The sequence below is a fragment of the Staurois parvus genome, unplaced genomic scaffold (genome assembly GCF_062004578.1).
Source record: "Staurois parvus isolate SC_StPar_1 unplaced genomic scaffold, SC_StPar_1.0 ptg000577l, whole genome shotgun sequence".
NCBI classification, from domain to species: Eukaryota; Metazoa; Chordata; class Amphibia; order Anura; family Ranidae; genus Staurois; species Staurois parvus.
The window spans coordinates 312,141-326,332 of record NW_028318373.1 but is presented as its reverse complement, the minus strand read 5'-3'; the positions used below and the strand labels follow the sequence as shown (position 1 = coordinate 326,332).

The 14,192-nt window shown below is 46.5% G+C and overlaps 1 protein-coding gene across 1 annotated transcript in view; it reads right to left on the bottom strand.

Moving 5' to 3' along the window:
• Positions 1–3,705: 3,705 nt before the first annotated feature.
• Positions 3,706–14,192, bottom strand: part of LOC149450255 (uncharacterized) — a 36,181-nt gene continuing 25,694 nt past the window's right edge. The window contains exons 5-8 of the mRNA XM_089692149.1: positions 12,161–12,200; positions 10,391–10,539; positions 7,129–7,181; positions 3,706–4,194 (exon numbers count right to left, since the gene is read on the bottom strand). Coding sequence (XP_089548275.1) covers positions 4,087–4,194; positions 7,129–7,181; positions 10,391–10,539; positions 12,161–12,200 — 350 coding nt within the window. The 3' untranslated portion in view covers positions 3,706–4,086. The remainder of the gene's footprint in view (positions 4,195–7,128; positions 7,182–10,390; positions 10,540–12,160; positions 12,201–14,192) is intronic.

Genomic DNA, 14,192 nt, shown 5'->3' with positions numbered 1-14,192 from the left:
GAGACACAGGAGAGAGGGGGGGACAGACTGCAGAGACATATGAGAGAGAGGGGGGACAGACTGCAGAGACACAGGAGAGAGGGGGGACAGACTGCAGAGGCACAGGAGAGAGGAGGGGGACAGACTGGAGAGACACAGGAGAGAGGGGGGGACAGACTGCAGAGACATATGAGAGAGAGGGGGGACAGACTGCAGAGACACAGGAGAGAGGGGGGGACAGACTGGAGAGACACAGGAGAGAGGGGGGACAGACTGGAGAGACACAGGAGAGAGGGGGGGACAGACTGCAGAGACACAGGAGGGAGGAGGGGGACAGACTGCAGAGACACAGGAGGGAGGAGGGGGACATGTTTTCAACATCTCTTACAAAATGAATTTGTTACCTTATTGGAACAATAATTAGTACCTTACTGTGCAACATAGCGAGTTTTAATACACATGTCATAACACAGCAAAGTCAGAAGCTGTTATGGAGAGATAGACTATATTGCCAAAAGTATTGGGCCGCCGGCCTTGCCACACACATGACCTTTAATGGCCCCCCAGTCTTAGTCCGTAGGGTTCAATATTGAGTTGGCCCCGCCCTTTCCACACACATGACCTTTAATGGCCCCCAGTCTTCGTCCGTAGGGTTCAATATTGAGTTGGCCCCGCTCTTTGCAGCTATAACAGCTTCACCTCTTCTGGGAAGGCCGTCCACAAGGTTTAGGAGGGTGTCTATGGGAAGGTTGGACCATTCTTCCAGAAGCACATTTGTCAGGTCAGGCACTGATGTCGGGGGAGGGGCACTGATGTCGGGGGAGGAGGCCTGGCTCGCAGTATCCGCTCTAATTCATCCCAAAAGTGTTCTATGGGGTTGAGGTCAGGACTCTGTGCAGGACAGTCAAGTTCCTCCACCCCAAACTGGCTCCTCCATGTCTTTATGGACCTTGCTTTGTGCACTGGTGGGCAGTCATGTTGGAACAGGAAGGGGCCATCCCCAAACTCCTCCCACAAAGTTGGGGGCATGAAATTGTCCAAAATGTCACCTTAGTTCCCTTCACTGGAACTAGGGGGCCAAGCCCACCCCCTGAATAACAACCCCACACCATAATCCCCCCTCCACCAAACTTTACACTTGGCACAATGCAGTCAGGCAAGTACCGTTCTCCTGGCAACCGCCAAACCCAGACACGTCCATCGGATTGTCAGACAGAGAAGTGTGATTGGTCACTCCAGAGAACACGCCTCCCCTGCTCTAGAGTCCAGTGGCGGCGTGCTTTACACCACAGCATCCGACGCTTTGCATTGCACTTGGTGATGGAAGGCTTGGATGCAGCTGCTCGGCCATGGAAACCCATTCCATGAAGCTCTCTACGCACTGTTGTTGGGCTCATCTAAAGGCCACACCAAGTTTGGAGGTCTTTAGCTATTGACTCTGCAGACAGTTGGCGACTTCTGCGCACTGTGCGCTTCAGCATGCGCTGACCCCGCCCTGTCATGTGACGTGGCCTACCACTTTGTGGCTGAGTGGCTGTTGTTCCCAGTTGCTTCCACTTTGTTATAATCCCACTAACAGCTGAGCGTGGAATATTTAGTAGCCAGGAAATGTCACGGATGGACTTATTGCCCAGGTGGCCACCTATCACGGGACCACGCTTGGTGTCACTGAGCTCCTGACAGCGACCCATTCTTTCACCAATGTTTGTAGAAGCAGTCTGCATGCCTAGGGGCTTGATTGTATACACCTGTGTCCATGGAGGGGATTGGAACACCTGAATCACATGATATGGAGGGGATTGGAACACCTGAATCACATGATATGGAGGGGATTGGAACGCCTGAATCACATGATATGGAGGGGATTGGAACGCCTGAATCACATGATATGGAGGGGATGGGAACGCCTGAATCACATGATATGGAGGGGATGGGAACGTCTGAATCACATGATATGGAGGGGATGGGAACGCCTGAATCACATGATATGGAGGGGATTGGAACGCCTGAATCACATGATATGGAGGGGATTGGAACGCCTGAATCACATGATATGGAGGGGATTGGAACGCCTGAATCACATGATATGGAGGGGATTGGAACGCCTGAATCACATGATATGGAGGGGATTGGAACGCCTGAATCACATGATATGGAGGGGATGGGAACGCCTGAATCACATGATTGGGAGGGGATGGGAACGCCTGAATCACATGATATGGAGGGGATTGGAACATCTGAATCACATGATATGGAGGGGATTGGAACGCCTGAATCACATGATATGAAGGGGATTGGAACGCCTGAATCACATGATATGGAGGGGATGAGAACGCCTGAATCACATGATATGGAGGGGATTGGAACGCCTGAATCACATGATATGGAGGGGATGGGAACGCCTGAATCACATGATATGGAGGGGATGGGAATGCCTGAATCACATGATATGGAGGGGATTGGAATGCCTGAATCACATGATATGGAGGGGATGGGAACGCCTGAATCACATTATATGGAGGGGATGGGAACGCCTGAATCACATGATATGGAGGGGATGGGAACGTCTGAATCACATGATATGGAGGGGTAGGGAACGCCTGAATCCTATGATATGGAGGGGATTGGAACACCTGAATCACATGATATGGAGGGGATTGGAACGCCTGAATCACATGATATGGAGGGGATTGGAACGCCTGAATCACATGATATGGAGGGGATGGGAACGTCTGAATCACATGATATGGAGGGGATGGGAACGCCTGAATCCTATGATTGGGAGGGCTGGCTCGATACGTTTGGCAATACAGTTTATATATGTATATATTGTGATATTTGGGGAGTCCACATCACCAGTGTTGGTAAAAACAAGCAGTCATGTGTTTAAGAAAAAAAAGCAGAAAAAACAGGCAAAACAAAATGGCTTCCTTCAGCATGAACAAAACAAAACAATCCATCATCTTCTGGTATTTATCACATCCTCAGCTCACCGCCAGCAGAACCATTTCCCACGCAGGATTTAAAGTCCCTAACTTCTCCAGAAGAAGCAAAGTCACCGCAGCTCAACTGTATCTTGCAGCCTCAGCAGCAGGGGTGGACTGACCATTGGGAAACTCGGGCACCGCCCGAGGGCCCGGGGTCAGTAGGGGGCCCCATGAGATGTCCATGGTACCTTTCATAGGCTTTTTTGGGTTTGGTTTGAGTGTGGGCAAGGACACAGGGGCCCCATGATCCCCTATTGCCCGGGGGCCCCATGAGTTGTCAGTCCGCCCCTGCTCAGCAGTACACAGCTCCTTGCTCTACACCACACCCTCAGGACAACTGCTAATGGCTTCCTGCCCTTTTCAGGCCTCTCTTGCAGGTGGGTTAACCCTTTCAGGACCAAAAAACCTGTAATCAGGGTTTGAGGCTATTCCCCACCCAAAATCTATCACATCCTCTGCATTCCGGATCCCATATCAGGACTTTACAGGTCTGGGAAAGCTGCAAATCCCTTTTCTCTCCTTACCGCATCACCCTGGAACCCCTCATCTCGCAAGGGTGAGAATCCCTGAGTATTCTACAGTTCTTCTTTTCATCCCTCTTGAAGGGACTCAACCCAAATGATGGAGACACATATCCCCCATGAAGGACCCATCCCTGGTGTCCTGTATGATATGGATTTCAGAGCTGTGAATTATGTTTCTGGGAAATTTACTGCTGTTCTCTGTTCAAATTATTCATTTTACATTTATTGTTGGACCTTTTATATTTGATAGTTTTCATGTTGTTCAGTGAATGTTCCTAATTAGAATTATTGAGATAAAAAACTGGAGGAGCCTGTATGAACCTCCCTGAGTCTCGATCATTATTTCCAAGGGTTGCTACACCCAGTACAAATAATTGTCACATTCTGTTATTCTGCATTTAAAAATAAAAATGACTTTTTTTTAGTGAAAGAAGAGAACTGAAATGAAGGTCCAAGAATGTAAAATCCTAAATGGTCACATAACGGGGTGATGATGGATGAAGAGGATGGATGATGTCCTTCATGTTGTGTGGAGCCTTCTGAACATACTCAGCTGTCAAGGAAATATTCTGGTATTATCATAAAATATTCTCTGCTTAGCAGGTGGACGTGTGCACATCATGACGTTGGGCCACCTCCATATTCGCATAGATCAGATCCGGGTCATCTTCTGCATCCTCGGTAAACTTCTGATCTTCTGTCACCTGGAAATAAATATCTATGATAAAATCCTGAGATTCATACACAGGAGATCAAACAAAGGCAGTGTACATACGAAGAACATGTAAGAAATTCTAAGCTGAGAATGAAAAGAAGCATTCCAATCCTATAATCTTCCTTGACAGTGACTACCACCTTATTTCTGAAATATGAACTGTCTGTGTTGCCTGTAGTAGCCAGAATCTCCCTTCCATTCCTTACAGCAGGCTAGGTGATGAAAGAGGAATGACTAAAATCAGATCAATTTGGAATTTGGCTCATTAACAATGTGGGGAGGGGGGTCTCTCCTCACTTCCTGCTGAAAAAATAATCTGTTGTATACAGAGTGCAATAGCTGAAGGTGAAATTTACACACAATGAATGAGTCAGCCCCTGTAGAGCATCGATTCCTCCCCTCCCTCTGTAAGTCTCAATCTAATGTTTTAATTTGAAATATTACTGCTATCTACTGAATGATGTTTAGTTCAAAGAATATATAGCTAAGATACAAACTATCATTTCAAAAACAACTTAGATGTGTTGGCTGCATTTGTTTTCTTTTTTCAGGATTTTCCTCTATATTTTCACGTGGTGACCCAGCCAGTAACACATTTCCTTCCTAGGGTGACAACGGTCACTTGACAACAATCACTGTATTGTATCAGGACAACAGAAACAAGATAGGACTACAGGTCTGCCCTCTCTCCTGATTTCCATACCACGAAGGGAGGGGCTCTGCGGTGCACAGGAAATTACTATAGCACTGGATTTCTGGCAGGACCAACTGGGATTTTATGGAACAAACAGAATGTTTCCAATGGGAAATTTAACAGACAAAAAGGAGGAGCTCATTGTTAGGATTTACATGGTTGGGGAACAGCTGCATCCATAGGGATCAATCTGGTTGTTGTGAACAAAACAGTTTCATAACAAAGTCTGTGCTCCTCATACTCCTTAATCAGCTGCAGATATAAGAGGCCGATATACAGTCCAATGTACATTCAGATTGTGTAATGACAAGAATGATCCTTGTGAGATATTGTCCTTCACCGTGGAGCTCACAGGTATAACCCTCCAGATTCTGTGACTTCCAATGATACAAGGTCCCTATGACTTATTATATGCATCTCCTGAATGGACCATCCGGACCTCTGCATTCCCACATGGAATGGAGGTTTCTGGTTTGTTGGATTATCAGATCCTCCATAGCATATACAGTCTGTCCTTCTCTGGTAAGTGTCTCCAATGAAGAACAATGTGCAGTGGAACCATCAAAAGAAAGACAGTCCAGATAGAGATAGTACCATATACTTTATTAAAGCCACATACAGAAGCTCTGGCATGGACCCCATAATTTAGTAATAATACCTCCTATATCCTTCTGATGAACAGAACTTCATGAAATGTGTCAAGAAGTGATCTTCTCCCCATCTGTGAACCATCCTATGACATCTTGAAGTGATCTTATATATTCATTGTGTACAATACCCAGATGTATGTTTGAGTCATACGGCAGACTGGGAGGTTCCTCTGATGGATGGACACTCTGAATCAGCTACAGTGATATCTGATTTTTATGTGAAAACTTTATTAAAATAGGAAAAAAAAGATTCTATTTGAGAATTAAAAAGTCCCATTTAGATTTGTCTGACAGTATTTGGTGAGTTATTGCTGTGAACCCCATTGTGAAAGCCATGGTTGTCCTACATGGTGAAAGCCATGGTTGTCCTACATGGTGAAAGCCATGGTTGTCCTACATGGTGAAAGCCATGGTTGTCCTACATGGTGAAGGCCATGGTTGTCCTACATGGTGAAGGCCATGGTTGTCCTACACGGTGAAGGCCATGGTTGTCCTGCAGGGTGAAGACCATGGTTGTCCTGCAGGGTGAAGGCCATGGTTGTCCTGCAGGGTAAAGGCCATGGTTGTTCTACAGGGTGAAGGCCATGGTTGTCCTACAGGGTGAAGGCCATGGTTGTCCTACAGGGTGAAGGCCATGTTTGGCATACATGGTGAAGGCCATGGTTGTCCTACAGGGTGAAGGCCATGGTTGCCCTACATGGTGAAGGCCATGGTTGCCATACATGGTGAAGGCCATGGTTGGCAGCCATGGTAAAGGCCATGTTTGGCAGCCAAGGTGAAGGCCATATTTGGCAGCCATGGGGAAGGCCATGTTTGGCAGCCATGGTGAAGATCATGGTTGGCAGCCACGGTGAAGGTCATGGTTGGAAGCCACGGTGAAGGTCATGGTTGGAAGCCACGGTGAAGATCATGGTTGGCAGCCACTGTGAAGGTCATGGTTGTCCACCATGGTGAAGGCCATGGTTTTTCTGCCATGGTGAAGGACATGGTTGGAAGCCATGGTTAAGGCCATGATTGGAAGCCATGGTGAAGGCCATGGTTGGAAGCCATGGTTAAGGCCATGGTTGGAAGCCATGGTGAACGCCATGGTTGGCAGCCATGGTGAAGGCCATGGTTGGCATACATGGTGAAGGTCATGTTGTGGTTGTGTATATCTCGCAAGGATCTTTTTCATTCTGAGCTCTATATATAATGTGAGTTCTCCTTTTATGGACACTTTCCTTTTAATCTGTGGACCTCGTTGACCTTTCATGAGAATCACCTGTAAGCGTCTTATCAGTATATGAGTGTTAGTAAATACCAGGCCTGGATTGGAGATCTGACAGCCATGGCACGGGTCAGAGTAATTGCTGTCTATGAGATTAATCAATAGGGCTCTGTGAGGAAACAGGTCAAGTGATTCCTGAATTCGTTAACCAGCAATGTTTACTTCAAATTATTCACCCAAGCTTAGAATAATAAAAGAGACAAATTCAGTAAATTTGGCCACATAACCAGGCAGAGGCTTTTTTCCATTTTATATTGTTCTGTTATTAGAGACAAGCCGACTGCTGATTGGCTGCATCGATGGAGGTCTCACCTTATTGTAGACGTTGCTCCTTGCCCGGTGTGCGGATTTCTCCATTTCCATATCTGATGAGAGAAAACAATTTCAGAAAATTATTGGAGAGGGGAGCCAGTAAAAGGGGGAAAGGTACTTCCTGTACACTTATAGACAAGGAACTCGGGGGGTGGAGAGGACAGGGAGAGGGAACATTGGGGTGTTTAAAATGTGAGGAGAATCTCTCATGGGTTAGACCCTCACTTTCTTCTGTCCTGCAGATACTAAGGGCTAAATTTGAGGGCCTTCCTGTACTGGAATCAATAAAGTTGTTATAAAATGTACAGACCCCCATCCCCCAGCATTCCTCTAAATGCATAGAAAATGTAACCGCTTACCCCGTATTATGGATTTGAATTTATTGTTACACGTCAACCTTTGGGGTCAGGATAATGTCTGAGTTGGATTTGCAGAATTAAGCGTTATGTTCAGGTCACAGGTTAGGGGAATGTAAGGGATAATTAATGGTGTTGGGTACCTGAGCCTCAGAGGTCCCCAGATCCGGCAGAGTTACTCCAATCGTCGGGAAACTGCGGATAAGGTTCTCTTTAAACTGTAAATATTCCATTGAAGTTCCCAGGAAATTAGAACTTCCAAACATTATACATATATTGAAAGCAGAGACCCTAAAGAACAAAATGGCGGCCATTGCAATTTTTGATGTCGCACAATATTTAGTGCAGCCATTCTTGAAAACGCAAATTTTTAGGAAAATATACACTTTAATTAGTACACCAAACACAATATAATACCCAATTGTTTGGTAACATATAAAAGATGATGTTACTAGATACGTAACACGGGGCGTATGCCTGCAGAATAGTGCCAAACTAGGGTACCTAAAAATCTCCGTAGGCAACACTTTAAAAGCCCTTATTGTTTAGAGTTACACAGGAGGTCTGGTACTAGAATTATTGCTCTGGCTCTGACGTGTGCGTCAATATGTCACATGTGCATGTGTTCGCATTTGCACATGAGCACGGGCGTTTGGAGCGCTTTATTTTTATTTATTTATTTTATTTAAAACTTTTTTTTTACTGTCTCTTTTTATTTTTTATCAGCTTTATTGCCATCACAAGAGACGATCGACATCCCTTGTGATATCAGGTGGGTGTGGATGTACCTTCACAACACTGCCAGAGAGTGTGGGTGGGGCAGACACAGGAGGAGAGGGAGGGGCAGACACAGGAGGAGAGGGTGGGGCAGACACAGGAGAGGGTGGGGCAGACAAAGGAGGAGAGGGTAGGGCAGACACAGGAGGAGAGGGTGGGGCAGACACAGGAGGAGAGGGTGGGGCAGACACAGGAGGAGAGGGTGGGGCAGACACAGGCGGAGAGGGTGGGGCAGACACAGGTGGAGAGGGTGGGGCAGACACAGTTGGAGAGGGTGGGGCAGACAAAGGAGGAGAGGGTGGGGCAGACACAGGAGGAGAGGGTGGGGCAGAAAAAGGAGAGGGTGGGGCAGACAAAGGAGGAGAGGGTGGGGCAGACACAGGAGGAGAGGGTGGGGCAGACAAAGGAGAGGGTGGAGCAGACAAAGGAGGAGAGGGTGGGTCAGATACAGGAGAGGGTGGAGCAGACAAAGGAGGAGAGGGTGGGGCAGATACAGGAGAGGGTGGGGCAGACACAGGAGAGGGTGGGGCAGACACAGGAGGAGAGGGTGGGGCAGAAAAAGGAGAGGGTGGGGCAGACAAAGGAGGAGAGGGTGGGGCAGACACAGGAGGAGAGGGTGGGGCAGACAAAGGAGAGGGTGGAGCAGACAAAGGAGGAGAGGGTGGGGCAGATACAGGAGAGGGTGGGGCAGACACAGGAGAGGGTGGGGCAGACACAGGAGGAGAGGGTGGGAGCAGCAGGAGCAGAGGAACCATCATTGGCCGGGACCTGCTGACTGTCTTCTGCTGCACTCAGGGCTAGACTATTTTGCGCCTTAGGCAAGACCACCTACTTGTGCCCCCCCCCCAAAAAAAAAAACCCCAAAAAAACCCCCAAATTTATTAAAAAACAGTAGAAAATATTAAGTCAACTAAAAAAGGAAACTGCTACATTTCTTTTAATTTGCAAAAATAAGTGCTGTAAGATGCCACCAGCACCAATATTACAGACAAACTCCATGTCCCGGACGGACTGTCTCTGTGGCCGGGGGAGTTGCAGTGAGTGGAGGATGATGGATCCGCACTCTGACAGATCCCAGAATGGAATTCCCCAGGCAATGGGGGGAGGTAAAACACTGTGACAGCAGACAGCTGAACTGAGTGATCCCACACAGTGACAGATCCGACACAACACACCACCACCAACACTGACACAGATCAGCAGGCACTAGAAGAGCATGCTGGGGGATGGTGATGATGTCATCACTCACTGACACAGATCAGCAGGCACTAGAAGAGCAGGCTGGGGGATGGTGATGATGTCATCACTCACCGACACATTGCACATGTGATGGCCGGCCGGGTCACACTCACACAGACACGAGACATCAGAGTCAGACTTTACCTTCCTCCGCAGGTGCAGCTCTGCCTCCACTGATGGATGGGATGAGAAGTGCTGTAACTCCACAATGATCAGCAGCCACCATCTGGCTTGCAATAAGGGACTGAGTCTGAGAGGAACACTGGAAGGAGCTGCAGCTCAGCTGCTACACTGGCCCCAGACACAGGGAATCTTCCTCTGTCCTTTCTTCCTCCCCTCTGCCACCCCTCCCCTCAGCTGAAGGATCATTCATGACATGGCCACATCCCACACAGAGAGAGTGCCGGCCTGGCAGTGTGCCCTGGGCAGCCGCTTAATTTGCCCTTTTGGAAGCACCAGCCCTGGCTGCACTGAATGACAGCCCAGATCAGGTTGGGGTGTGCACACGCCCTCTACCCGGAAATGCTGGATCGTGTACATGTACTGTGTGTGATCTAATATAGAAGGTCTGCCCGCCTGCAGGAAAATGTACATTGATGTTCCTTATGCGGTTAATATTTTTGTTTGGTAAAGCTGCAATATTGGTTGGTATTTTCTGTAGATTGCCTTAGAAGGTTTTATTCCGTATTTTTCCCAACCATGTCCATCTAAGCTTCCCCAGAACACAGGGTGACAACGCTATGGTGCCATTTCACTGCAGAACAGACAGCGTTGTCACCCTGCTAAAGGAAGTGGAAAAATAACAGCTCTACTGGTCAAACTGGTCATAAAAACCATATTATAGGGGAACCCAGCTAAACATCGGCATGTATTTCCCGGCGTCGTACTACCTGACTGTGCTTGGCATGGACTTTCCTCCACTGATGAGGATCTTCTCTTTACAAAGCCGGACACCTTGACAGTGAGAATCACCAGGATGGCTACCAGTTTCACCACCATAGGAGGAATGACACCAAGACAGCAGGAAACCCCGATATTCCTGAGAAGGGGATGTGAGAAGACAAGGGATCAATATAGTGGGGATATAATGGAGAAATACAGGGGCTATAGACAGTAGCGGAGTACACAGGACCCCAGATACATCACCAGTCTCATCTCAAGATCCCAACTCATCCTCACTGCTCCTTCCAAGACCTCCTGCTCTATAGCTCCCTTGTTACCTCCTCTCATGCTCACCTTCAGGGCTTCTCCAGAGCCTCTTCCATCCTCTGGAACTCCCTACAGCAGTCTGGTCAGCTTCCATCCTGTCCGCCTTTAGGTGATCCTAGAAAACTCAGTTATTCCGGGAGGCCTTCTCCACCTAACTGTGCTTTGCCATCTCCATCAGATCCTCCCCTGTAGCTATCACCTTTTACACCACCTCCCCCTTCCTTTAGATTGTAAGCTCTATGGTCAGGGCCCTCCCATTCCTTCTGTATGGTGCCTGTACTGCCCCCCCCCCCTCTATATTGTAAAGCGTTGTGCTAACTGTTGGCTCTATATAAATCCTGTATAATAATAGTTCCCCCATTCATTCCTCCACTCTGTCCACCTTCTGCCCTTCCCTGTCCACCACCAGAACTTTCTACTATCCACCATTTTATGTCAGAGACATTCCCCTTCCAGTTGGGCTGCATCCATGGCTGGACTAGATGGTGGACTGAAGAGATACTTACCTCCAGGACAGAGAGTGACTGGAGACATATGGAAGAGATACTCACCTCCAGGACAGAGAGTGATTGGAGGCAGATGGCAGAGATACTTACCTCCAGGACAGAGAGTGACTGGAGACATATGGAAGAGATACTCACCTCCAGGACAGAGAGTGACTGGAGACATATGGAAGAGATACTCACCTCCAGGACAGAGAGTGATTGGAGGCAGATGGCAGAGATACTCACCTCCAGGACAGAGAGTGACTGGAGACATATGGAAGAGATACTCACCTCCAGGACAGAGAGTGATTGGAGGCAGATGGCAGAGATACTTACCTCCAGGACAGAGAGTGACTGGAGACATATGGAAGAGATACTCGCCTCCAGGACAGAGAGTGATTGGAGACGGATGGAAGAGATACTCACCTCCAGGACAGAGAGTGATTGGAGACGGATGGAAGAGATACTCACCTCCAGGACAGAGAGTGACTGGAGACATATGGAAGAGATACTCACCTCCAGGACAGAGAGTGATTGGAGGCAGATGGCAGAGATACTTACCTCCAGGACAGAGAGTGACTGGAGACATATGGAAGAGATACTCACCTCCAGGACAGAGAGTGATTGGAGACGGATGGAAGAGATACTCACCTCCAGGACAGAGAGTGATTGGCGGCAGATGGCAGAGATACTCACCTCCAGGACAGAGAGTGATTGGAGGCGGAAGGAAGAGATACTCGCCTCCAGGACAGAGAGTGATTGGAGGTGGATGGAAGAGATACTCGCCTCCAGGACAGAAAGTGATTGGAGGCGGATGGAAGAGATACTCGCCTCCAGGACAGAGAGTGATTGGAGACCGATGGAAGAGATATTCGCCTCCAGGACAGAGAGTGATTGGAGACCGATGGAAGAGATACTCGCCTCCAGGACAGAGAGTGATTGGAGACCGATGGAAGAGATACTCACCTCCAGGACAGAGAGTGATTGGAGACGGATGGAACGGCAGCTGGAATCAAAGAGAACAGAATGAGAGACGGAACCAGAAACCAGATAATCACCTCCCCGCTTCATAACCGATTTGTACTCCACACACATCAAAGAACCTCCTGGAAGAATACATGGCATGCGTGGTACTTGTGATCCTTCTGCCCCCCACCCCCATCTCACATCCCATCATACTTCAACTGTCACAGAAATGTCGTTGTGTAGTAAATACAGAAGCTGCTGTACTAAAGACTGACATGTGGGGCTGATTTACTACAACTGGAGAGTGCAAAATCTGGGGCAGCTCTGCATAGGAACCAACCAGCTTCGAACTTCAGATTGTTCAGTTAAGCTCTGACAAAAAAAGGAAGTTGCTACGCAGAGCTGCGCCAGATGATGAATGTTCCAATTTGAGTAAATCAACCCCCATTGTCTTCTAAAACATCGATCAGACTGGAGATAGAAATACAAAGTAACATTGTTTATAAACATCGATCAGACTGGAGATAGAAATACAAAGTAACATTGTTTATAAACATCGATCAGACGGGAGATGGAGAGATACAAAGTAATATTGTTTATAAACATCGATCAGACGGGAGATAGAGATACAAAGTAACATTGTTTATAAACATCGATCAGACGGGAGATAGAGAGATACAAAGTAACATTGTTTATAAAGATCGATCAGACTGGAGATAGAGATACAAAGTAACATTGTTTATAAAGATCGATCAGACGGGAGATAGAGATACAAAGTAACATTGTTTATAAAGATCAATCAGACGGGAGATAGAGATACAAAGTAACATTGTTTATAAAGATCGATCAGACGGGAGATAGAGAGATACAAAGTAACATTGTTTATAAACATGGATCAGACGGGAGATAGAGAGGTACAAAGTAACATTGTTTATAAACATCGATCAGACGGAAGATAGAGAGATACAAAGTAACATTGTTTATAAACATCGATCAGACGGGAGATGGAGAGATACAAAGTAACATTGTTTATAAACATCGATCAGACGGAAGATAGAGAGATACAAAGTAACATTGTTTATAAAGATCGATCAGACGGGAGATAGAGAGATACAAAGTAACATTGTTTATAAACATCGATCAGACGGGAGATAGAGAGGTACAAAGTAACATTGTTTATAAACATCGATCAGACGGAAGATAGAGAGATACAAAGTAACATTGTTTATAAACATCGATCAGACGGGAGATGGAGAGATACAAAGTAACATTGTTTATAAACATCGATCAGACGGAAGATAGAGAGATACAAAGTAACATTGTTTATAAAGATCGATCAGACGGGAGATAGAGAGATACAAAGTAACATTGTTTATAAACATCGATCAGACGGGAGATGGAGAGATACAAAGTAACATTGTTTATAAAGATCGATCAGACGGAAGATAGAGAGATACAAAGTAACATTGTTTATAAAGATCGATCAGACGGGAGATAGAGAGGTACAAAGTAACATTGTTTATAAACATGGATCAGACGGGAGATAGAGATACAAAGTAACATTGTTTATAAACATCGATCAGACGGGAGATAGAGAGATACAAAGTAACATTGTTTATAAACATCGATCAGACGGGAGATGGAGAGATACAAAGTAACATTGTTTATAAACATCGATCAGACGGGAGATAGAGAGATACATAGTAACATTGTTTATAAACATCGATCAGACGGGAGATGGAGAGATACAAAGTAACATTGTTTATAAACATCGATCAGACGGGAGATGGAGAGATACAAAGTAACATTGTTTATAAACATCGATCAGACGGGAGATAGAGAGATACAAAGTAACATTGTTTATAAACATCGATCAGACGGGAGATAGAGATACAAAGTAACATTGTTTATAAACATCGATCAGACGGGAGATAGAGAGATACAAAGTAACATTGTTTATAAAGATCGATCAGACGGAAGATAGAGAGATACAAAGTAACATTGTTTATAAACATCGATCAGACGGGAGATG